A 25,319-nucleotide genomic window follows, 5' to 3' on the forward strand; every position below is an offset into this window, starting at 1 on the left:
TTTGCACACTTGGGTTTTTAATTTTTTAGCAGACAATACACACTTCCCTTACCCTGTAAGTTAGTGTGACAATCTTCCATAATAAACTACTTAAAGAGAAGCTTTGGTCAAAAATGGAATGAGATAACAAAATCAAAACAAAATGAAAAGATAAGAAAAAACAAAACAGAAACCCCTGCTGTCTTTAAACCCACACTTCACCCACAACATCCACACGAACACACGCTAGTTGCTTGATAGTTTGACAGTGTTTCCATGGGCCGGCGGTCCTCACCAGCATGCCAATGGCAGAGTGTGCGCAGCCCCGTCTGTTTCTTGTGCTGGATGGCAGAGGCTCACTCAGCTTCACATTATCCGGAGGCCCTGGATGGAAGACTCCAGGGTCTTGAGAAGAGCAGAACATTTATTGGTCAGTCCTGAGGATTTGCTGCCCGTTTCCTGAGATGCCACACTGCTGCACCCCTCCCTGGTAGGTACACAAGCTGACCTTCCTCACCCTGTACTCTCCAGACCTTGGCTCCAGGCTGGTTCCCCAGACCTGGACATCTCTGTTCCCAATGGGCTCACACCATTTCACTCCTTCCTTCCTTCCTTCCTTCCTTCCTTCCTTCCTTCCTTCCTTCCTTCCTTCCTTCCTTCCTTCCTTCCTTTCCTCCCTCCCTCCTCTGTTCCCAATGGGCTCACACCATACACCATTTCACTCTTCCCTTCCTCCCTCCCTCCTCTTTTTTTTTTTTTTTTTTCTGTGTAGTAATGGCTGTCCTGAACTCGCTCTGTAGACCCGGCCAAGCTGAATTCAAACTCACAGAGACCCACCTGCTTCTGACTCCTGAGTGCTGGGATTAAAAATGTGCATCACTACGTACTTTTTTTCAAAGATTCACTTATGAATTTTTATGTGTATAATGTTTGTCTGAATGCATGTATGTTTGTCACATGTGTGCCTGATGTCTGTGGAGGTCAGAAGAGGGCACTGGATGCTAGAACTAGAGTTACATTTGGTTGTGAACTGCCATGTGGGTGCTGGGAAATGAACCCTGAGTCCTAAGCAAGTGGTCTTAACTGCTGAGCCATCACTCTAGACCCCTATACTATTCTTGCACTACCACACATGGTGTGTGTGTATGTGTGTGTGTGTTCTATCTTCTCAGTTCACTGCATTATTTGGGGGCCGGGAGAGCAAGGTCTTATTCTCTAGCACAGACTGGCATCAAATTCAAAACAATCCTTCTACCTCAGCTTTCCAAGTGTAGGTATTACAGGAATGAGCTCCATGCCAGTTGTATTTATTAAATAAATTTCTGTAAACTATGAAAATCTGTCTACACATAGAAATGTAGGCTAGTGGCCAGTACAGGGCCTGTCTCAACAACAGCATTCAAGTTTTCTTGAAATCAAATACTATTAGGAGATATCAACCACCCACTGGGAATGGTGGTCCTCCTCGTGCTTAAAGGTCTGGGGCCAGTGCTGCTGCCATACACTGAAGGAAGAACTCGTTCTTTCAGGAAAAGTTTGAGCACAATCATGTAGAGTAGGAACACCTGGAAATCAAGGCCAGGGTAGTCCAGTAGAAGAGAGCTCTCTTTAACAAGTGTGAGGCCCTGGGTTCCATCCCCAATGCTGCATAAACCAGTACCAGGAAGAAATACCTTGAAATCCCAAATTGTCATGGCTCCATCGATGCCAGTAGTGCAAAATTTCCGACAGTCTTGCTTGTCCACCTCATAAATAGACACCTGACTAAAAGAAAAGCAAAATCAAGAGATTGTGAGATCTGTGTGGAGGTGAGTCCAACCCTCTTCACTTACTGTAAGGTCCACTAAAGGAAATGAACTCACTTCTTACTCTCAAATAGTAACATGTCCATCAGCATTGGGCCATAACAGTCAGAGTCAGAAAATATCCCAAAGATAGCTGGGCTCAAATTCAAGATTCATCAAGATAACATAGCAAGATTCTGTCTCAAAACAGGAAGGGGTGAGGGCCCTCACTAGCTTGAGATGTGGCTCAGTTGGCAGAGGTCCTGGTTGGACCACCATTAACATCAAATGTGTATGTCGGCACATGCCTATGTACCCTAGCACTTGGAAGGCAGAGGTAGAAGATAAGCTTAAGGTCATCCTCAGTAACACAGCAATCCTCTACCCCAGCCTATTTAGTGAGTCCGAGACCAACCTAAGCTACATGAAATCCTATGTCAAAAACAGAGGGGGGGGGGGGGACATGTTGGCACATGCCTTTAATCCTAGCACTCAAAAGACAGAGGTCATCAGATATGTGAATTACAGACCAGCCTGGTCTACAAAGCAAGCTCCAGGCCAGCCAAAGTGCTATATAGGTTGTGTGGGGGTGGGGGGTGGGGGGGTGATTTTGTTACTGAACAAAAGGGAAAGGCAAAAGTGGAAAGATGAGACCAGAAGAAGAGACAATGGCCTCACAGCATGTGATGGGTACAACAGGGCAGGGACTCAGTAGTGATGCAGATGTAAGGAACTGTCTTGATTTTTCAGATACAGGCGTGTCCAGAGCAGGATTGAAGCCAACTGGTCTCCAACAAGTCCTTTCAAATCAACCTTCCAGGACAGCCAGGGCACAAGGCCCAACACCTTCCTTGCATTGTAAATTTGTCTTTACAAGGGCAGGTGCTGTGCCTTGGTGGTGGAGTGCTTGCCTAGCAAGTCTTAGGTCCTGAGTGCAATCCCCAGTCCTAAACACAAAGAATTCATAAATAAACTGATTCATCACAACGCCAGCAGCAGGCAGTCACTCCTCCAGATTCCAGCAGAGCCCAGCAGATAAGGGAAACAACCTGCGTGAGCTAATCATGTGGAAACCTTCCAAGATGCAGCTTCTCTCCCATCTCAAATGTCCAGATGAGAGTCTGCCCTCTAAGGACACAGTACACTACAGCAAAGGACTACGTGTGCAGCCTAGGAGCTGGGAATGGCTTTACACAGGTTACAATTCCTTCAGCTAACTGCCTGTGTATATGGAGGACAACTTTTGGGAGGCAGTGCTCTCCTTTCGCCATGTAGGTTCTGGTAGCATACTCAGTCTGTCAGGCTTGGCAGCAAGCACCTTTATCCACTGAGCCATCTTGTTGGCATTCTTGCCTCAGCCTCCCGGGTATTGGGGCTATAGGCCTGTGCCACCATGCCCAGCATGAACCTACCTCCCATACACATTGGGAGACTACTAGCCAGTCAGGCCTTCTCTGATAGGGGTCACACTCCTCCTTCTGCATGCCTGGTGCTAATTGTATCTTGAAGGCACAATGATGAGGTGGTGGCAGCTCACTTTTTGTTGCTGAGACAGGGTTTCACCATGCAGTCTTGGCTGGTCTGGAACTCACTATGTAGGCTATGTAGACCAGGCTGCTCTTGAATTCACAGATTCACACCTGCCTCTGCCTCCTAATGGAGGGATTAAAGGCCTGGGTCACCACATCCAGCCAACTCTTCTGTTACAATAAGCCCTTAGGGATGAGGCACAGGCTTAGCACTGCCCTCATCCCTTCAGGGAGCTGGGGCCTGCAGCACAGAAGGCTTCTGTAATGAAATGACAAGGAGTGGGCACCTTGGCCAGCCACTTCTTTACAGAAGCCCAGTGCCCTGGCTTCAGGCAGCTAGTGACACCTACGTGATGCTATTCTGGTGCAGCGTCTCCAAGGCTGTGTTGCGGTCCTCAGTTGTGGCTCTCTTGTCCATGTTGCGGAAGCGTTCCATGGCAGACATGTTGCGCTGGATGCTCTGTTTTGGGACGTCTAGCTTGGACACAAAGGTCAAACAGCCACGGTCGTCATAGTTAAATAGCATCGGGCAGCAGTCGTGGCCCTGAAATAGAAGGTCAGTCAGTCCAGAGAGCCCCTGCCCACTTGCCAACCCCAGTAGAGTGCTCCCAGCCACAGTTTCTCTGCAGGGGTGAGCTCTGTGCCTATCACAGAGCATGCATTATTCCTGGCTTGGAGATGCACGTGGCACACTGCAAGGACAACAGATACTTACAGCGGCAACAACGCTGTTCTCTGAGACGAACGACACACTCAGCAGTGGCAGGAACTCCGTTTTCAGAGTAGAAACCCTGAACACAAGAACACTTGTTACACTGGGGAACCACAGCCCACGTCTTCTTCACAGACAGAGGACAACAAAGACCCCATTCTCACTGTGGCTTCTGCTGTACCAGCCAATACTTCTCTAAAAAGAGCCCCCTGACCTCTCCTTGCAGGAATCTTAAGCATGAGGTGACCCCAAAGTGACCTTCAGAAACTGAGGCCTTGAGGCTGCGAATATAACACACGTAAGGCCCTGGTTTGACCCCTAGCTCTCTATCAATCAATCAATCAGATAAAAGTAAAGGACTGGCTCTCTCTAGCCTGTGCTTGGCCCGCTGCGAAGGTGTTGCTGTTTATGGCCCCCAAGGAGTCCTTCCTTTCTGTCTTGTCCATCCAAGGTTTGAAGTCCTCAAACCTTGGCTCTGACCATTGCCTCTGCCTACACTGGCTTTTCCTTTCTTACCTGCCACAGCTCTTGCCGTCATTCCTGCTGGTGAGATGACTCTTCATCTTAGCCAGCTCACACTCAGCAGCCGTGTGTGTGTGTGTGTGTGTGTGTGTGTGTGTGTGTGTGTGTGTGTACATGTACAGATGTGCATAACCAGTTGTGGCAGAAAAACACCTAGCGATAAATTTTTCTATTGTGAATGTGAAAGCTGGAACATGTGGTGGCCAGGGCAGGACACCCGATGTCCTGCTCTATCACTCTTCTTTTTTTTTAAAAAAAAATTATTTATTTATATTTTGCGTACATTGGTGTTTTGCCATGAGTGTTGGGTCTCCTGGAACTAGAATTACAGACAGTTGTGAGCTGCCATGTGGGTGCTGGGAATTGAACCCGGGTCCTCTGGAAGAACAGTCAGTGCTCTTAACCACTGAGCCATCTCCCTAGCCCCCTCTATCACTCTTCTTCCATCTGAAACCCTCAGGAAGGATCTCTCACTGAACCAGAAGCTCAATGTTTTGGCTTCCAGGCTGGCCAGCAAATTCCCAGGGTCTGTCTGTCTCTGTCCCTCAATGCTGTGGTCACAGGCACATGGTCATGGGTGCTGGGAATTTAAACTCAGGTCCTTGTAAGATGGCTCTTACCCACTGAGTCACCTCCCCAGACTACAGGATGCATTTTGGAAAGGCAGTTGGTACACACCTATAATACTAGCATTTGGGAGGCAGATGCAGGTGGACCCGGGGTGATAGCCCAGTCTAAAGGCCATAGTGAGCTTGAGGACAGCCTGGCTCAAAAAGACTCTGTCCCAGAACACATCCACGTACCCCATAAAAACAGCTAACTGCTTGTGTCTCGGGAGGCCCCTTAATCAAGTAGCTACAGAATTAAAGGACTAACACATTATCAGAAGCTCAAGCTGTGGCATATTTACGCTAGAGAAGGGAAGGGATAGAGTGGACAGAGCTGAAACAGGCAGCTTACTAGTGAGAATGAATGCAGAGGAGACACGCAACAGTAGTAAGTGCTGAGAGCTGCAAGTGCTTCAACAGCCAATACAGAACCAGCACTGCCATTAAATACCACTCAAAGTAAAAAGACTAAATGCGAATGCACATACGTATGCATATTTGAGTGCATGCGCATCATAGTATGTGTGCAGTGATATGACAACTTGCGGCAGCCAGTCTCTTCCTCCATGGAGTGGATGGACTCCAGGGACCAAACCCAGGTCATCCGTCACCTTTACCCACTGAGCCATCGCCCCAGTTTCACGTTTGATGTTTTGAGGGTCTTACTATATAGCCCTGGCTGGCCTCAAACTCATGACCCTCTGTCTCAGCTTCCTGAATGCTGGAATTCAAGGCTAGTACCACCATGCCTGGCTTATAAAACTACATTTAGAGCTGGAGAGATGGCTCAGAGGGTAAGAGCACTGACTGCTCTTCCAGAGGTTCTGAGTTCAATTCCCAGCAGCCACATGGTGGCTCACAACCATCTGTAATGAGATCTGGTGCCATCTTCTGGCATGCAGACATACATGCAGGCAGAACACTATACACATAATAAATATATATTTAAAAAAAAATCTATGTTTATTTGGGAGGCTAAGGCAGGAGGATCATAAGCTTGCCACCAGTCCAGGATACATAGCAAGTTCCAGACAGTATTTTTTAACAAGGGTGAGCTTTCACAAAAGAATTCCTATAGTAATTCAGCTTAGGAGAGAAAATGTAACCTCTGCAATGTCATGTTTTGTGCCTCCCCCCATGACACAGAGTGGCCAGTCTGGAGACCGTCACAATGAACTTTCCTCAGCTACCATGGGGAAGGGCTCACAGCAAAGAATGGATTCCTAAGAAGAATTTCCAGGCTTCTTCCTCTGCTACTGAGCAAACTTTTACTCCCATATCTGATAGTGCTTCAAGGCTGAGAGGGTGACTCCCTCACGAATGAGTCATTGCAATTCGGGTTCTTCCAGCAGACTTCCCAAATAGCATGAAGGCAGCATTGTTCTCCAACTGTGTGGAATAAGAATGGATCGCCTTTCTATTTTTTGGGTGGTGTAAGGGAAAGGAATTGAAGGTGTGTGCATACCACACAGGTTCAACAGACTCAGTCCTGTTTACTGAAAAAGGGTCTCAGTATGCCCAGGCTGGCCTTGCACTCATCCTCCTGCCTCTACCTCCTGAGTGCTATAAATATGTGCCACCATACCTCACTGGGATTTCCCTTAAGGTTAGTAGGTAACACTGACATTAGAAAACAATCATAGACTTATTAGTGCTGTCCTCCAAGCCTAACAGCCTTCATCTTCATCAGAGAATCTGTGACTATTTTCTAGAGACCCTCAAGGTCAAGCCTGTTGGCACTGCCTAATAGGAGGAGGCAGAGTTACTGGACCCTCACCTGCGGTCCCAGCTGCTCTTTCCTGTGCCTCTCAGCTAGCTGTATGTAATTCTGCCCTAACTTCAGGTAGTCTAGGGAGAGGCTAGAGTGTATTGAGTGTGGAGGGCTAGGTAAAGTAGGGGAATCCCATCTATGCCTCTATGGACAGGTCATCCCTGGAAGATGAGACTGCTTTGGGGTCGCCCACGCTCTGTGCCTAAGCCCAGGAAGCTTACTGCCTGGGAAGCTGGACCTTGGTAGGATCGTCCTTTGGTTGTTGTATTCACACTGCCTCGGGTGAGCAGGTACTTGTTCACACCTCCCCCAGGAAAGACACAGAATAACCTGGCTATTCCAAAGGCACCCTTGTTAACAGCACACCAGGAGGGTCTTCAAAGGGACACTACCAGTACTTCTACCAAGAAGTGTTTCTGGAAGGAAGTCCCAACTCCTTAAAGTCTCCCAACAGGTATTTAACACCTGCCTATAACTTTAAAGGCAGCTACAGCTGTTGGGGTGCTCAAAAGATACTAGGAAAGCAGCCTCAGTGTGCTGCTGAGAGCTTTCACGGAATGTCCCATCTTCCACCTGCAAGGCAAATACTCACTGCACACTTTTTGAAGCATCAGCAACGGACACAGTGCTGTCATGGCTGACCCAGGCCAGGCGGCTCCCACTGGCAGAGAAGCTGACCCCATGCACCCAGCCGCCAGTGCCACTGCCACCAAATTCAGACATCAGCTGACCAAAAGGCATCTTGCTGCCCCAGGGAGTGCTGGCTGGCTTCTCATCCACCTCTTTGATGTAGGCAGAAAACACTCTGTTGTTCAAAGCATAGGAAATAAAGAAAAAAGCAAATGAAAATGTGTAAATATGGAGCTGGTGAGATGGCTCAGAGGTTAAGGTTGCTCTTCCAGAGGTCCTGAGTTCAATTCCCAGTAACTATGTGGTGGCTCACAACCATCTGTAATGAGATCTGGTGCCCCCTACTGGCATGCAGACATGCATGCTGGCAAAACACTGTATACATAATAAATTAATTTCAAAAAAAGAAATAAAGGGCCACTGGCAGCTACTGGAGGCAACACAGAACAGAGGGGTCGGCCTGAAAATGAGCAAGGCACAATGGGTAAGTTCAGGTCCACAAGTGGCTCCAGACACAGAAGAGTTAGGGTCTGATAGCCACAGTTAGGAGGTCCTGCTATCACTCCACGTCAGACTGTACTCACAGCAAAACACCCTTTGCTGCCTCCTACAGCACCAGCCTCAGCACACACTCCAAGAGGCCCACAGTCAGTGACAGGAGAGGAAGCTGCTGCTACCCTAAACAAGCCAGATATCAACTCACTTAAAGACAGATGAATGAGCTGGTAAACTGAGCAGGGCATATCTTTAATATCAGTACTCAGGAAGCAGAGGCAAAAGGATCTCTCTGAGTTCAAGGTCAGTCAGAACTATGTAGTAAGATTATGTCTTTCAAAAAGGGGCAGGGAGGGGGAGTATGGGTATGGCAGCATGCATATGTAACCTAAGCACTAAGCAGGGTAGAAACAGATCCTGGAGGCTCAGTCTAGCTGAAACAGAAAACATCCAGCTTAGTGAGAGACTTTGACTCAAAAAATAAGGTGTGGAGAGAGAGAAGAGAGAGAAGAGAGAAGAGAAGAGAGAGAGAGAGAGAGAGAGAGAGAGAGAGAGAGAGAGAACAGTAATTGAAGTTGACTCTGGTCTCCATACATGTGCCCGCATGAACACATGCATATACCACACTGAGATAAATAAAAAGTGGAGTTTTTACAGCTGAAGTCCTCAGTCTTTTCCCAACTCTTTGTCTCCAGCTTCCCACAGCTCTATGTAATGTATTTTAGCCAAGACTTAGGAAAGGGAGGGACAAAGTATCAGAGGCCGTGGGAATATACAGCAGGTGTTCAGTGGTCAATCCACCAGAGGAATGATTCTCTGATGGAGGAGAATCCCGTTCAGGCAAGGCTTGCAGGACCACTGACTCTGGAAACTGTGCTCCTGTCTGTAATTTCATATGTGCAAAAACAGCTTTGGTGTCTTCCCAATACTATATTGCACTGTAGTGTGCAATCTTACGTAATATGTATATGTAATCTCATGACTGCATCTCAATATTATGGGCACATATACCTGTGGATGGTCAGGAAGATGACTTCTCATTAACTGTATGGTTCTGATATATAGAAAATATACTAGAATATGCTTCATTAGATATGTCCCACGAGAACTGTAAGACACTTAAATCTGCTTTGTTCCTTTTACTCAAACTATACACAATTAACTCATTTTTACCTCAGACAAAGTTCAAACTAGACTGTTTCTGTAAATAGATCATAAGTTAAAAACTTTACAGATATGCACAAGGCCTGAGTTGCAGATGTTGAACCAAGGTTATTAACAGAAAGCAACCTAAAAAGTCATGCCAATTCTTTTCTTGCCAAGTCTGGCTGAGGAAGAACTATGTCTCGCAGCCTGTCACACTGGACACTGTGCCCCTAGCCTCTGGTCAAAGTCTTACCCCAAAACCCATGAAACCTTGTGCTGCCATGGTAAACAGCTCTGTCCTTATCATTTACCCAAGGAATATGCTATGACCAATGACATATAATTTTTGTAACTTTTATTCTTATTGCCTCAAGCCTTCTGTTAGAAAAATGTATTTAAGCTAGGTGAACAAAGAAGCAAGAAAGAATTGGAACAAAGAAAAACTAGAAAGAATTAGAAGAAAATTAAAGGACAGAAAAATAAAGAACATGACCCAAACAGCATGTGTGTGAATTTATTCCTTATCACTCAGACAGAAAAACATTTAAGTTCAGTTTTGCTACACTGTGGAGCTTTTCTTCAAACCCTGGGAATAGCCTTCAGGGTTACTAATAACAAAGATCAGCTGGAATCTGTCTTCCAGTCTCTCCTTACCCCTCTTCTCTTTAAGAAAACATCTGAGCCTGTGTGGTGAGTGCCCACAACTCCAGCCTCAGGAGACTAAGGCAGAAGACCAGAAGTCAAAGGTAGCCTAACTAAGAGGGGCAAACTACATCTTAAGACTGCCTAAAAGAACTCTGGTCCCCTAAGCCCAACTCCAGATTGACAGTGGCAGCTGAGGCTCTAGAAGGGTAAGGACATCTCCTGTGTGTGGAGTTGTAGTCACCTGCCAACACGTCCAGACAGTATTATCTTGTCTTGTTTTCCAAGGGAGCTAGAATAACTGGATAAATAACAGACAACAAATTCCTGAACATAAAGTCCCTAGACTACCATAACGCCATCTCTTTTTTCTTTATGGCAGTGCTCCTCAGCCTTGGGCCTTGAGCTTTGCTACATGCCAGGCAAGTGCTCTACCACTGAGCCACACCACCACCCCTCATTGAGGGATTCTAAGCAGGGGCTCTACCACTGAGCCATACCTCACCCCTCACTGGGGGATTCTAGGCAGGTGCTCTACCACTGAGCCACACCTCCAAGTTCCCCACTGGGGGATTCTAGGTAAGCACACTACCACTGATCCACACCAGTCCTATTTTCTGTTTTGTTTTATAATTAAACCCTAGTATTTTAAAATATAAATCTCTGGCCAAGTTTTCTAGAAAATTTTCACATAGGTACTGAACATGAGTGTGTCTCAACTTTGCCACCCAAGAGTCAACAAAGAACAACTTTTAAAAGAGCAATTCCATTCCCCCTAGCTGCAGGCTAATGACAAACACTGTAACTGGAAAGGCCAGTGCAGTAACAGCTCAGCAGCACAATGGTCAATGATTCAGGACATTTGGTTAACTTCAGGTTCACTTTGTAGTCTGTGGTCTGTGGTCTGTGATACAAAATGAGGAACTGGCTGGGTGGCAGTGGCTCATAGCTTTAGTCTCGGAAGGCAGAGGCAGGTGAATCTCTGTGATTTGAGGCCAGCCTGGTTTATGAAGTGAATTCCAGGGCAGTCAGAGCTACTTGTCTCAATAAACCAAAAAAAAGGGGAGGGGGATTTGAAGCTGTGATCAAGAAAGATGGGCTGGCAGGCATGAAGTTGCAGCTCGTAATTCAGCATAAGGGGAAGGCAAAGAAGGATGATGAGCTCCAGAGCAACATAGGCTACACAGTCCATGTTTCAAACTTCTTGTTCCATCAAAAACTGAAGAATAAGGGCTGAGGAGATGGCTCAGCAGTTAAAGAAATGGGACTGGAGAAATGCCCCAGTGGTGACGAGCACCTGCTGCTCTTGAAGAGGACTGGAGTTGGGTTCCCAGCACCTGTATCAGGGACTCACAGCTGCCTATAACCCTAGGTCCTGTGGAATCTTTCATCCTCGTCTAGCTTTTGCCAGACACACATACATATATGTATACAGATAAATGAAATAAATCTATTTAAAAAATAAAACTGAGAAAGACAGGTTGAAAGAGAGAGAGAGACAATGGACACAGCATGGGTTACTCCTGCACTTGGAACTACTGACACTCTGCCTAAAGAGTCTGGTCTGGCTGACCTGCTGCAGCCCCCGCTTACCCCAGGACCACATCCATCATAGCCTTTGCTACTTGTTCTTTTAATCACTATGCATCAGTTCACTAGCTCACCTGCTTGCTTTCCTCCATCCCTCCTTTCCGCTCTTTCTTGACATGGGGTCTCATACAGCCTAGGCTGGCCTCAAACTTACTATGTAGCTAAAGATGACCATGAACTTCTGATCTCCCTGCCTCTACATCCAGACTGCTGGGATTACAGGCATGCAGCACCATGCCTGGCTTACACAGTGCTGGGGGATGGGACCCAGAGTTTTGTGCAAGCTATGCAAGCACTCTACCTGCTGAGCCATACCCCCAACCCCCAGTTCCTTTTCCAGCCCACAAGTTCCCTTCACAATTGAGTCCCTCACAGTGCTATTACAGAGCCTTGGAAAGAAAGGAACCCCATGGACACTTGTCAAAGCCGAACAATGGGCAGCTCAAGTCTCAGTGTTCACTTATCCCCACCTGCACTTGAAGTCACATGAGCCTGCAGCCAGCAAAACGTTGTTGGGATGCCAGTCCAAGCTGAGAACCGTGGAGCGAATTGGCTTCTTAATGTGCTTGCTCACCCACCTAAGAAAAGAGAAAAACTAGTTTACATTGTCCTCACAAATAAAAATGGTAACATTTTTCAAGCCACCCAATAAACTCAATTCAATTCAAATAGCTAAACTACATATATTTTTATAAATATAGCTTAAATTCTAAAATCCACAAGAAATGTTAGCTATATTTATTGAAGTAAGTCCTGTAAATCCAATTATTTTTAATGTTCTAATGATTTCTCTGATGTCCTTTGATGTATAACTGAGTCCTTTTTTATGGGATACATTCAGCTTCTCCTGATGAAGGGTGGTCCACATGTTTGCTCTTTGTTAGACAAGAACTTCCCATAGAAAGTTCAGACTGACCTTGAACTTGCTACATAGCTCAGACTGGTCTCAAATTCTTGAATGCTAGGATTACAGGTGCTTGCACCACACGTGGCCTGACGAAATGTCACAGAATACACAGCTTATTTTCAAAGACCACATCTGAGATGGCAGTCTAATTTACCTACATAGGGGACAATTTCTCAAAGAACACAACAGTAAACAGTTACTGCGGTCGAAGCTCAGCCAGGAGGAAATGTTTCCTGTATATTTAAATTTCCTATATTAAAAAAGTTGGGGGCAGGAATGGGAAGGATGGAAATGAAGAAACTGAAGGAGAGAATGAAGGAGGGAGGAAGTAACAGAAGAAAGGTAGGGAAGTGAAAAGGGAAGGGAAGGAGAAGAGAGGAAAAAGGAAGATTAATAGAAAAGATGTGGGAACTAAGTCGTGTGCATAGGAAGAACAACATTTATTTATTCTGGGAAGAGAAATTCACAGGGAGAAACCACTTTCCAGTCAGAGAGGGGCCACTGCAGCAAAGCATAGAGCCTTAACTAGTCCCAAGAGCACAGTCATCCAAGCATGGACTATAGAGAGAGGAAAGAGAGAGGGCACATCGTTGCTCACCAGTCATTTTCAGACTCAAAGTAACAAACAGAGATGAGCCGGGCCCCACTCCCCACAGCAAACTTATTCTCGAGTGGGGACCACTTCACAAAAGTGGCTGCGCGGTTAATCCTCAGAATCACCAGGGTAGGCTTCCAGATGCCGTCTTTCTGACTCCAGACGTAGGCGTTCCGGTCTGCCCCACAGGTGACGATGCGGTCGCTCTTAGGAGCCCAGTCAATACCTGCAAGTGAGGCACAGGTCACTTGCTGCACCTGGCCAATGACAAGGGACTGGACCATTGGCAGTGAGAACTGGATATGGGGTAACATTGGGCTTGTTGATTTCCTCCCACGTTTCTCCCATCTATAACTATCATCTCATAAAAAACCAAGGCTGTTTCCCTCCCCGGTGTCTGGGAGAACTCAGGGTCCTTACAAAGTCAGCTAGAACAGAACTGGGGATTTTTCTGCTTCTTTTGGGACAAGGTGTCAAGAAGCAAAGACTGGCCTTGAACTCACTATGAAGCTGAGGGTACTTTTAAACTCCTGACCCTCCTCTGCCTCCTAGAGTTGAACTATAGGTGCCACCATGCCTAGTCACTTCTTTTTTTTGAATCACTTTACATTTCTATAAAAAGCAGGGAGGGAACAGGACGAGAGAAGGGAGGAGAAACTGCTGTTGAGACATAAAATAAATTTAAAAATTTAATTAATTAAAAACTGTGATAAAAAAGATTGCTATAATAAAATAGTTTTGGGTTTGCTTTGTTTTTGCATGTCTTTGAACATGTTCCATGTGCCTGTGGAGGCCTGAAGTCATCTTGAACATTCTCCACCTTTATTTATTGAGGCAGGAGTTCACCAAACTCATAGCTGGTCAGTTCCTGATGGTCTAACTACCTAGCTTGTGCTGGCAAGCCTGACTCTTTCCTTCAGAGCTAGGATTATGGGCAGAAGCCTGCCCAGCATTCTGTGGGTTCTGAGGACACACTTTATTTACTGAGTCTTCTTAGCCCATAAAAATGTTTTTAAGTAGCTGAGCATCCAGGTGTGGTGGCACAGGATTTTAATTCCAGCACACAGAAGGCAAAGACAGGCAGATCTCTTAAGAGTTCCTGGCCATCTAGGGCGTGAGACCCTGTGCAAAAAAAAAAAAAAAAAGTGGTGATCAAGTTGTTAACCCTGAGGAATAAACTCAGAGAACACGCCGGAATGCTGCCATATGCTACACTCTGTCCTATGAAGTGCTGACAGGCTTTTCTAGAATGTCAGGTACCCCTACCCCCACCCTGAATATTTACAGTTTGAGAAAACACTGGTTTTTTGTTTTGGTTTGGTTTTGGTTTTTCGAGACAGGGTTTCTCTGTGTCGCTTTGTTGCCTGCCCTGGAACTAGCTCTTGTAGACCAGGCTGGCCTCGAACTCACAGAGATCCAGCCTCTTGAGTGCTGGTATTAAAGGCGTGTGCCACCACTGCCTGGCTGAGAAAACACTGTTAATCCTGGAATCCGTTAGAGGTATATTTAGACTTTTCCAAATTCTTCAGATCTAAAAGATGTTGTCAGAAAATGGGTCCAAGTTCAAAGGACCTCAAAAGACAGGGAGAAAATTTATGAATATTTCAAAAATTTTGAGAGGAAGGTAGAAAGGGTCCTTTCATCTTTGTCTTTCTCATTTAAAAGTATTTCCTAATGCTAACATTCAAACTGATTGTCCTTATTCATAAGCATAAAGCCATTGGTAACAGAACCTAAACAGGCCAAATCTAATAGAAATAATGTCATGGACAGCAATGGCAACAGTGCTGACTTTGATGACACGTGAAGCCCCAATGCTCAGGAACATCACATACTAATCGCCCAGTAGAGCAGGAAGCATGGTTAGGAAGCATGATGGGGATGCTGAACACCTGTGTTTGTGCATGTGCATGGAGGCCAGAGGTCAACTTTGGGCATCTTCCTCTACTGCTCTTCCTCTATTTTTTTGAAATAGGACCTCTCCCTGAACCTGAAGCTCACTGTTTCAGCTAGACTGGCCAGTGGCTGCGGATCTGCCTGTCTAGCCCACTTCCCACACCTGGGTTTTGAGGATTCAAACTCTCACATGTTTGTGCTTTTGTGGCAGGTACTTTTATCTACTGAGCCATCTCTCTAGCCCTAATGCTGAACAACTTCCAAGGATACAGAAGGTAAAAACACGCTAAGTTATATTTTTGTTGTTTGTTTTGCTGATCTGGGCAAGAATAACTTTGAGCTAATGAGTATAAGACAGTCTCGTGTAGTGCCTCAAACTTCCTTATATATCTAAGGATGACCTCGTCTTCCTGCCTCCACCTCTCAAGTGCTACACCTCTCAGAAAGAAAGACAAATATAGGAGCAATCTATAGGCAATGAATGGTTCAGTGGCTGCAGGATAGTTTCATGCTGCAGCACCGAAGACATGTCCTGAATGTATGAGCACACACATGTAGAACATGCCTGGATGATGTCAGAACAAGTCACAGATGGTCTTCTGGGAAAGCAGAAAAGACCACACACAAGAGAACTTCGCCTCCTTCCTTATTCCTGCAGCTCTTTTAAGTGTTCCGGTACAGAAGCAAAGACATTTCCTCATACAGGAGAATCTGCTAACCGTTGTAGGAGGTAATCTGACATGGGTGTTTGCTACATCACTCCTGCTTCAATTTTATCAACGTTGATTACATCTATTCAGAGTGTGTACATATGGGCTTGTGCTGTCATGGCACACATGGATGTCTGATGACACTGGTATGAGTTAGTTCTCTTCCTAGTGGGCACTCAGGATTGAACCTGTGGCAACAGATGCTTTTACTCTCCAAGGCAGCTCACCAGCCTCATTCAGTATTTTGGAAAGCTGTTCTGGCTCCTAAAACAATACAAAGGAAGGTGTGTCCCACAGCAAAGACAGTTAACCTCAGCTTTCCTTGGTGCTCACACTTCATAGGGTCTAGCCTTGGCTTTCCTGGATCATCTCAATCTGCACAGCAGGTTCGGTGCTCTCCATACACTACCAGAGAGCTATGTACCACCGGGGTCACAAGAAGCATATAATTAAGGTTACTATTTTTCCCCTCAAATATTCTATAAAGAACAACTTAGCGAGCTGCCTTTAATTTCAGGACTCAGGAGGCAGAGGCAGGCCAATCTATGTAGGTTCAAGACCAGCCTGTTCTATATACAAGTGAGTTCCAAGACAGTCAGGACTACATATAGAGAACCTGTCTTAAAAAAAAAAAATCTGAGAAAAAAGAAAGGCAGGGAGGGAGGGAAGAAAGAAGGAAGGGAGGGAAAAGAAAGAGAAATAAAAAAGAAAAGAGAAAGGAAGGAAAGGAAAGAGAAAACAGTCACTCTGGGGCTTGAAATGCGAAGGCCCAATTAACTTGATGTGTCTTTACTTACACAGGAGAGGGCTTCGTTTGGAAACAGTACACTGAGTCAGCAGCTGCATTACCTGTGATGTGTCCATTATGTTCCTTCAGCTCATGAGCTTTTGTCCACTGGCTCCCATTCTTCTTGTAGATGTGCACTTCATGATTATTGGGGCTAAGGGCAATCTCTGCGGAAAAAAGTCAAACTGTTAACACTTTGCCATCCGTTGTTATTATCTGCGGCACTGGAGTTTGAATCCAGAGAATCAAAACTGCAAGGACCTACTACTGAGTTAGGCTCCAGTCTCTTCTTTTTTCTCATACACAGAGTCTCACTCAGTAGTCCAGGCAAGACCTGAACTCCTGCATCAGCTTTCCAAGGGATTTCAGGTCTGAGCTACCACAACCAAAAATGCACATAGAAGCAAAATGAGGGGCTACAGATATAGCTCAGATGGTATGTGCTTGCAATATAAGCGGGAGGAGGACCTGAGTTTGATCCCCAAAATCCATGTAAAATCTGGGTCTAGCAGCATATGTCTACAACTTCAGCACTGCAGTGTGAAGACAGAACACCTGGATCTCAGTGGCCACGGGCAGGCCAGCCTAGCCAAACTGAAGTACTCCAAGTTCATTGATAGACCCCGTCTCATTTAAAAAAAAAAAAAAAAAAAAAAAGGTGGTAAGACACAGCACCTCTGGTCTCCGCACACCTCAACTCCCCCCCCCCCCCACGCAGTAGCAAATTGAAAGTACACTTACGGGTACGATCCCTGTTCCAGGCATGACAGGTGATTGGCTCTAGCAGAAACTGATGCAGAGACATGATTCTTAAGTGTTTTCAAAAGTCAGAAAGCTGTATTAAGCAACAGGAAAGAAGATACTTAAAATGTCATACTACAAGTGTTTAAGTTGTCAGAGGAACCCAAACTATTTGGGGCTAAATACAATATTGATCTCCCATTAGAGTCAATCTCAATGCAAACATTAATTCCATAACTAGAACCAGCCCCATAACCGCCAGTGGAGAATTTATTCTCAAGGGTCATCAACGGACTCTCAAATCACAGGTTAAAGACTGTGACAGAGTGGGCGGGATAATCAGTCTCAAACTACCACTCCACACAGCTCTTACTAATTACAAGGGAAACATGCCTTCATAATAAAGAAATCTGGTAGTCGTCACTTTGACCAAGTGATCAAACCTAGAACTACAAATGGGAGCAGAGCAATCTAATTCGACAGTCCTTCTGGAACGTGACCAGCACATAACTTGAAAACAATGATTTTGTCATCCACACCAGGATACTTGTAAGAACAAAACAGATAAGACAGAAAGGACTGGGGGTATGTGTAGCTCCATGGGATAATGCTTACCTAGAATGTGGAAGGCTATGGATGCAAACCCCACTGAGGAAGGAAGAAAGAAGAATGGGGGCTGAAGAGATGGCTCCATGGTTAGGAATGCATATTGCTATTATAGAGGACCAGAGTCAAATCCCAGTACCAAAATGAACAGCTCATAACACCTGTAACTCCAGCTTCAGGGGATCTGATGCCCTCTTCTAACCTCCACAGGCACCTGCACTCACAAGGACATACCCCCAGAGACATACAATGCAAATAATTTTAAAATAAAAATAAATCTGACCACGTGTGGTGGCACACACCCTTAGTCCAATCAGGGCAAGAGGAACTCTGGAAGTTCAAGGCCAGCCTGATCTACATAGTGTGTTCCAGGATAGCCTGGGCTACACAGTAAGACTCTGCCATAAAAGAAAGTCAGTCAGTAAATCAGTTGGTATAACAAGACGTTACAGGATCATCGTACACAAACTTTGGAAGACCACCAACCCAGCTATGAAACTACGAAGTAAATATGACAAACATATTTACTCTAAATCCAGTCGAGCTCTGGATCTCATTTTCAGTTTATAGGAGACAAAGGGGGAAAGAGTCATTAAACAACACTGAGAAACAAAGTAAAAACTGATGGAGGTCTTTGGAGATGCTCAGCGGTTAAAGTGCTTGCTGTGTAAGCCAGATGACCTGAGCTCCAATCCGCAAATGCTCAGGAAAGCTGGAAACAGAAGCTTACTTATGTCTCTATGGTCCCAGTGACTCTACAGGGAGATAGGAGGTGGAGGCAGGAGACTCTCCTGAAGGCCTCTGTCTCAAACAAGGTGGAAGGTGAAGACTGACTCCTAAGGCTGCCCTTTGACTTCTGGCATGCTTTGGCACATTCCCAAGCAAGCACACACACACACAAACACATACTCACACACTCTGTGTCTGTCTCTCTTTCTCTCTCTAGATTAACATTCCCAAAGATGTCCACTAGAGAACAACTTGCCTGGGTTATCTTAAAAGGCAACATGGCCAGGTATGGCAGCAAACAGCTGCGATCCCAGCACTTGAGAGGCAGAAAGAAGAGTCTGTACTAGCTTTCAAAAGAGCTATGAAAATCAAATTTCATAAAAAGACAGTTGATTATAATTGGTATGTTTAAAAATAACCATAAAAGACATGTGTTGTGTAACAAGTTTGAATTTGAACTCAATTATTATATAACAGCATGAAATTATTTTAATTTCCTAGCTATGATAATGGTACTGCCTTAGGTAAGAACAAGTCTTATCTGTTAGGAGATAAAGGGTGATCACGTGTTTGTGATGAAACAGCCTTTCTTCTTATTACATAGCCTTGGCTGTCCTGGAACTCACTATGTAGACCAGGCTGGATTCAAACTCATAGAGATCTTCCTGTCTCTGCCTCCTAAATGCTGTGATTAATGTCTTTTCATTTGAGATAGGGTCTTACTATGTAGCCCAGGCTGGCTTCCAATTAACAACCCTCCTGCCTTAGCTTCCTGAATGCTGGAAGAATTGCAGGCATGTGCCACCATGTCCAGTGAGATAGGAATTCTGACACCAGCAGAAAATGAATGGAAGGGACACCAGAAGGTTGTGAGGCAAACAACAGGTAAATGTGATCAGCAAAAATGAGTGCCTGTGGCCGGAAGACTCTGATCAAGGAACCCAAAGGTCAAAACTAAAAAACATCTGCTATCTATCTTCACCTCACACACTCTGCTCAAGAGTGAAGATATTTTTGCTGGATATGGTGGTGCACATCTGTAAAACCAGCACTCTGGAGGTGGAGACAAAAGGATCAGGAATTCATTTAACAGCAATACAGCAACTACAAGGTCAGCCTAAGCTATGTGAGACTGTCTCAAAGAAAACTAAAGGAAAAAGGAGTGAAATATTTATTACATTTTTCCTTTCTCATGCTCTAGAAAGCAAATTGTAACTCATAGTCCTTAATTTGACTTTCATCTCAATAAATTAACTTACTTTTTTTAAAAAGGGGAGTTTTCACATTTTAAAATTATGTGTGTGTGTCTGTATGCCTGTCTGTCTGTCTGTCTGTGTTTATACACGGAAGTACAGTGTCTGTAGAGCAACTGTGTGTGTCTCAAGTAAACAAAAAACCTTCTAGATGAACACTTCAGTCTCTCCTTGTTTCTGATATCTCATGTGCTTACCCTATGCTCACATATTAAACTCAAAATAACATCTTGTGGGAGCAGGGAAGAGAGAAAGTTCAGTGTTTAGGAGCACTTGCTGCTCCCTGGGTAATGGTGCACGCCTTTAATCCCAGCACTTGGGAGACAGAGGCAGGAGGATCTCTGAGTTCGAGGCCAGCCTGGTCAACAATTTGCATTCAAGAGCAACTAAAAGTAGGCACACAGAGAAACCCTGCCACAAAACCAAACCAAACCAAAACAAGTGAACACTTGCTGCTCTTCCAGAGGACAAAAGTTAAGTTTCCAGTATCCACATCAGGCAGCTTACACCTCTGTTTAACTCCAGTTCCAAGGGATATGACACCTCTTTGGCCTCTACAAGTGTGTGTGTGTGTGTGTGTGTGTGTGTGTGTGTGTGTGTGTGCGCGCGCACACACACATAAATCTTTTAAAAACAGCTTGTTACAGATATTACTAATTGGGGCTGGAGAGATGGCTCAGGGGTTAAGAGTACTGGCTAATCTTCCAGAGGTCCTGAGTTTAATTCCCAGCAATGACACTGTGGTTCACAACCATCTCTAGTGGGATGTGACTCCCTCTTCTGGCCTAAAGGTGTACATGCATATAGCACTCACGCATAAAATAAATAAATCTTAAAAAAAATATTACTAACTGTAGCTGGCCGGAGGTGGCACATGCCTTTAATGCCAGCACTCAAGAGGCAGAGGTACGATGATCTCTGTGAGTTCATGAACACCCTGGTCTACAAAGCCAGTTCCTGTACAATCAAATATACACGGAGAAACCCTGTCTCAAAACACAAAACAAAACCCACACATATTACTAACTGTAAGCAATTTAGCATAAAACCCCACTCTGTTAAGCTCACTTGTTAACTGAACAAAACTGGTTTGCAAGCTAATAACTCGGATATTCATGTGAATAGGGGCAGCTATGTCATGAATAGCTGAAACTACACAAGTGCAGAAAAGGGCTTTCTCATTCTTCTATTCAGTTTTCTATGCACATAGAAGATTCCAAAAGAGGTGAGCAGTCAGCCACACAACAGCAGAATTACTTCTACAACTGCACTTCTAATTTTGTTAGATCAGTTGTTCTATAATTGAATAAACATTCACGCATATCTGCCGTGGAGTATTACTTTAACTACGTAAAGATGTGTTAGATTTGTTTATGCTCATTTGTTTAACTATGTAAAGATGTGTTGCTCTTTCATCTTACCTGCCTGAGGTACCTGATTGGTCTAATAAAAAGCTGAATGGACAATAGCGAGGCAACAGAGGGATAGGTGCGGCTGGCAGGCAGAGAGAGAATAAGTAGGAGGAGAAATCTAGGCTCAAGGGGAGAGAGAGTGAGGGAGAAAGAGGAGACTTCAGGGACCAGACAGACAGACATGGAATTAGCAAAAAAGTAAGGTAAACAAAATGAAAGAAAGGTAAAAAGCCCCAAGGCAAAACATAGATGAAGAGAAACAGGTTGAACTAAGTAATAAGAGCTAGTCGGACAAGCCTAAACAAAGGTAGACCATTCAAACCTAATAATAAGTCTCCACATCACAATTTGGGGGTTGGTGGTCCCAGAAAGCCCCTTTATAAACATTTGGTTATTTTAAGCCTGAATTTTGTACCAAGTAAAATAAGCCTTCATGCATATGTTGCTAATTCTAATCTCTAAACTGCAGGTGCTCAAAAAGAGAAAAGGGAGCACCATAGGTGAGGACATGAACTTAACGGGTTTTTCTAGGCACTCAGGAGGCATAGGGGCAGAAAACTCTCTGAGTTCCAGGACAAGCAGGACTAAGACCCTGTCTCAAACAAAATGAAACAAACAAAAGCCAGGCTTCTGTTGTCCATGCCTAGCTCTGAGGGATGGAAAGGACTGAAGAATTAGGATGACTCCAAAGGTTCCCACACTACTCAGTTACCACTTAGTATAGTCTTTTCTTCCTGTGGTGCTGCTGAGCCAACTCAGGCATTGTGCATAGCACACAAGAAGTGCTCTACCAACTCAACTATAACCCCAGCTTTCAAGAGGAGTCGTTTTAAAGTATGGTCAGCCATGGGCTCTGGAGACAAAGAGACCTGAATTTGAATCCTGGCTTTGACATACATAATAAGATGCTGGGCCAGTCACTCTTTATTTCATCTGTAACGTAGGTCTCCAAGTGACAACACAAGACTAATGTCAGATGGCACATAAAAGCATGTCGAACCAAAACCAGCCCCAAACTGATCTCAGTAGGTTAGTTCTCTGGTCTTTTTGGTTATAAGTCTAGCCTTTAATGCTGGAGCCATCTCGGTAGCCCAATAAATTAGTTCTTTTTCTTCCTCTGACACAAAGCTTTGGGCCACCCCTAGAAGGAAGGAGTCTCTGAACTTGGAAATGATGCCATATGTTGATTTCTTGGCCTCATTCCACTGGAGCTTGACGAATTCACATAAGTTGGAATTTCCATTCCCTGTTAGGGTCAATTTCAAGTCTGTGATTCATCTAGTTTCTAATCGCTCACATTACCCAACCCAGCAACACTAGGTACTCTGACAAGGTCACCACACCCTACCAATGCTCAGACAAGTTCACTTCAAATTCCAGCTTCAGCAGACCATTCTGCACTCCCTGTACCCAATCTGTTTGAACATAACACTAGATATTTAGACCAAAACACTGTCATTCATCCTCCAAGGAAGTTTGTAATTTCCAAAAAGATCTCCCAATTGGGGTACAGCAGATAAACTGGAGAAGGCCCCCAGGTACTCTGTGGTAGGAACCAGCCAGCAAGACTCTCTCTAACAGGGTAAACACCCTAAAATGATAATCTGATAACTTCTAGAGACCTGAAATACTTTTTTTTTTTTTTTTGATTTTTCGAGACAGGGTTTCTCTGCAGCTTTGGTGCTTCTCCTGGAACTTGCTCTGTAGACCAGGATGGCCTTGAACTCACAGAGATCTGCCTGTCTCTGTCTCTCCCATCTGAGTGCTGAAATTAAAGGCATGTGCCTCTACCACCCGGCTGAAACCTGAAATCCTAAAGCCAACATGGAAACAAAAAGATTAAGCAAAATTAGACAGATGTAGTGGCACAGGCTTTTAATCCCAGCACTCAGGAGGCAGAGGCAGGCGGATCTCTGTGAGTTCAAGGCTAGCCTGGTGTACATCAAGAGTTCCAGGACAGCCAGGGCTACACAAAGAAAACCCTCTCTCGAAAAACAAACAAGAAGGTTAAACAAAATTGATAAAAGAGGGTGCAAACTAGGTCATTTCAGTAAATTGGGCAACAAGTAGACAGGAGAAAGACTCCCAAGCCACAGCATGACAAAAGATGACTTTATAATCAGAGATCCTCAGCTACAATTTATTAAGCACCTACCATGTTCCCAACAATGTTGAGTATTTGAATGAGGCCAGAAACAAATAAATCCTAGTTTTCAAGTACAAGGAAAGAGAGAGGGAAGGCAAGGAAGGCAGGCATTCGTAGAATGTCTAAGAAGCATTAGTAACGGCTATTATTTATTTTCCTTATTATTTGAACAGCTACTCTTGAACCTAATAAAAACCAAGTAGACGAAGAATCTTCTTACTGCAGCTGGGGAAGCCGAGGCACCGAGAATCAACCTTCCCAGGGTCACCTGACAAAGTGGCAGAGTCAAATGAGAACTTTGGCGGTCCTACATAAAAGGACTTTATGCAATGAATAGAAACGCAAAGAAGGGCACAACTTTGACGGGAGGTGGGGGTGGAACCGAAGAATCTTAAGGTTACTCGGAAAGAAAGTTATTGAGGGTCCCCCAATAACTGACGGATCACAGGCTGCTGTAGACAACATCCTAGACGTTGAAGAAATGAACAGATACTCGTGACAAGTCATGGGGGAGGTCAGCCCGTCTAAACCGATTTTACAGATGGTGGTGAATGCTCACAGTAGGGAGGCAAATGGTACTGTGGGGGTGTCGGAGGCCAAGCTGTCTATTCCCTCATCCGAGACGGAGGGCAGCTGGAAAGCGCTCAGAAACGCTCGATCTGTGCGTGTGGGGGGTGGGCACCAGGGACTCAGGGGTCACCACGAAGAACGGCGATCCCGGCCCCCTCAGCCCGAGACCCCGCGCCTAACACCCCGGGCCCGCTGCCCCCGCGTCCCATAGAAGATGCGAGAAATGGAGGCGAACCGGGCCAGGCGCTCAGCCCTGTGGCCCCTTACCTGGGGCCGGGGCGGTCCGGAGGGCCGGAGCGGACGATTCGCGGACTCTGGTCAGTCGACGCGAACAGGCTCCGGCGAGCGCCGACGGAGGAGGGAGGCCCAGAGGGAGCGGCTGACAGATCCCGGAAGTGACCAGGACGCCTGCGCAGCGCGCGACGCGCAGGTGGCGGGCGCAGGCGCAGAGCTTAGCGCGCGATGGGAGGCCGTGTCTGAATAGCTGCCGTTAGGTGAGGCAGTTTGTGTTAGCGCTAGGGCGTTCCTGTGGAGCTGGGTGGGAGTTCTATTCCTTTCTTTAAGAATGAATAAAAAAATTATATATACATACATACACACATGTACATACATACACACATATACACACACACATACACACACACACACACATATCCGTGAGCCATGGCCTAGGTGTGAAATGTTGGTTTTTGTTGTAAATTACTGAGGATTAGGTTCCCTCGGACCTCATGGGTCTGAAGAGCTATTTGTTATCTATCCATCTATCTATCTATCTATCTATCTGTCTATCTATCTATCTATCTATCTATCTATCTTTTATTACACATACAATATATATGCCTACACACCAGAAGTCACCAGATCTCATTATAGATGGTTGTTTATTTGTTTATTACATATACCACACGTATGCCTGTACACCAGAAGAAGTCACCAGATCTCATTATAGATGGTTGGTTATTTATTTATTTATTTATTACATATACAACATGTATGCCTGCACACCAGAAGAGGTCACGAGATCTCATTATAGATAGATGGTTGTGAACCATCATGTGGGTGCTGGGAATTGAACTCAGGACCTCTGGAAGAGCAGTCAGTGAGTGCTCTTAACCTCTGAACCATTTCTCCAGCCTGAGCAATTCAAAATTTTATATATATATAAATTATGTGAATGTCTGTGTTAATATGTGCATGTGAGTCTCCAGGTGCCTTTGGAGGCCAGAAGATGACATTAGATTCTCTTGGAGCTAGAGCTATATGCTGCCTGACATTGATGCTGGGAACTGAACTTAGGTCCTCAGCAAAAACAGGACAGTTGTTTAGCTGAGCTGTCTCCTCTCTGCAGCTTCTGCAGCTAGGTGTGTGTTCCGTCACAGAGGTTGGGTCAGAACTGGTAGACCACTTTTTGCCGGGAGGGCTGCCTCTGCCATTCACCCTCTTGTAGAAAGTCTCATGTCATGTCTCCTTGACCGGTCCTGGATCAGGATCACATGTCCTGCACCGCAAGAAGGAACAATGACAATATGGCCAGAGTCTGTTTGCTGTGTAGATGCAAC

The 25,319-nt window shown here is 45.2% G+C and overlaps 1 protein-coding gene and 1 long non-coding RNA gene across 2 annotated transcripts; one reads left to right on the plus strand and one right to left on the minus strand.

Moving 5' to 3' along the window:
* Positions 1-24,167, minus strand: Arpc1a (actin related protein 2/3 complex subunit 1A). Its single transcript, XM_048436752.2, has 10 exons — positions 24,028-24,167; positions 17,045-17,138; positions 16,366-16,470; positions 12,914-13,136; positions 11,879-11,986; positions 7,498-7,710; positions 4,008-4,083; positions 3,643-3,836; positions 1,653-1,743; positions 1-384 (listed from the first exon to the last, which is right to left on the minus strand). Exons 2-10 carry the CDS (start codon positions 17,106-17,108, stop codon positions 346-348), a joined length of 1,113 nt encoding a protein of 370 aa, XP_048292709.2. The 5' UTR covers positions 17,109-17,138; positions 24,028-24,167; the 3' UTR covers positions 1-345.
* On the plus strand, positions 14,950-16,495 carry LOC146895509 (uncharacterized). The gene is made up of 2 exons (XR_015000018.1): positions 14,950-15,081; positions 16,318-16,495. It is a non-coding gene; the product is annotated as an uncharacterized LOC146895509 (long non-coding RNA).
* Positions 24,168-25,319: the final 1,152 nt, after the last annotated feature.

The sequence above is a fragment of the Myodes glareolus genome, chromosome 2, assembly GCF_982192425.1.
Source record: "Myodes glareolus chromosome 2, mMyoGla1.1, whole genome shotgun sequence".
Taxonomy (NCBI): domain Eukaryota; kingdom Metazoa; phylum Chordata; class Mammalia; order Rodentia; family Cricetidae; genus Myodes; species Myodes glareolus.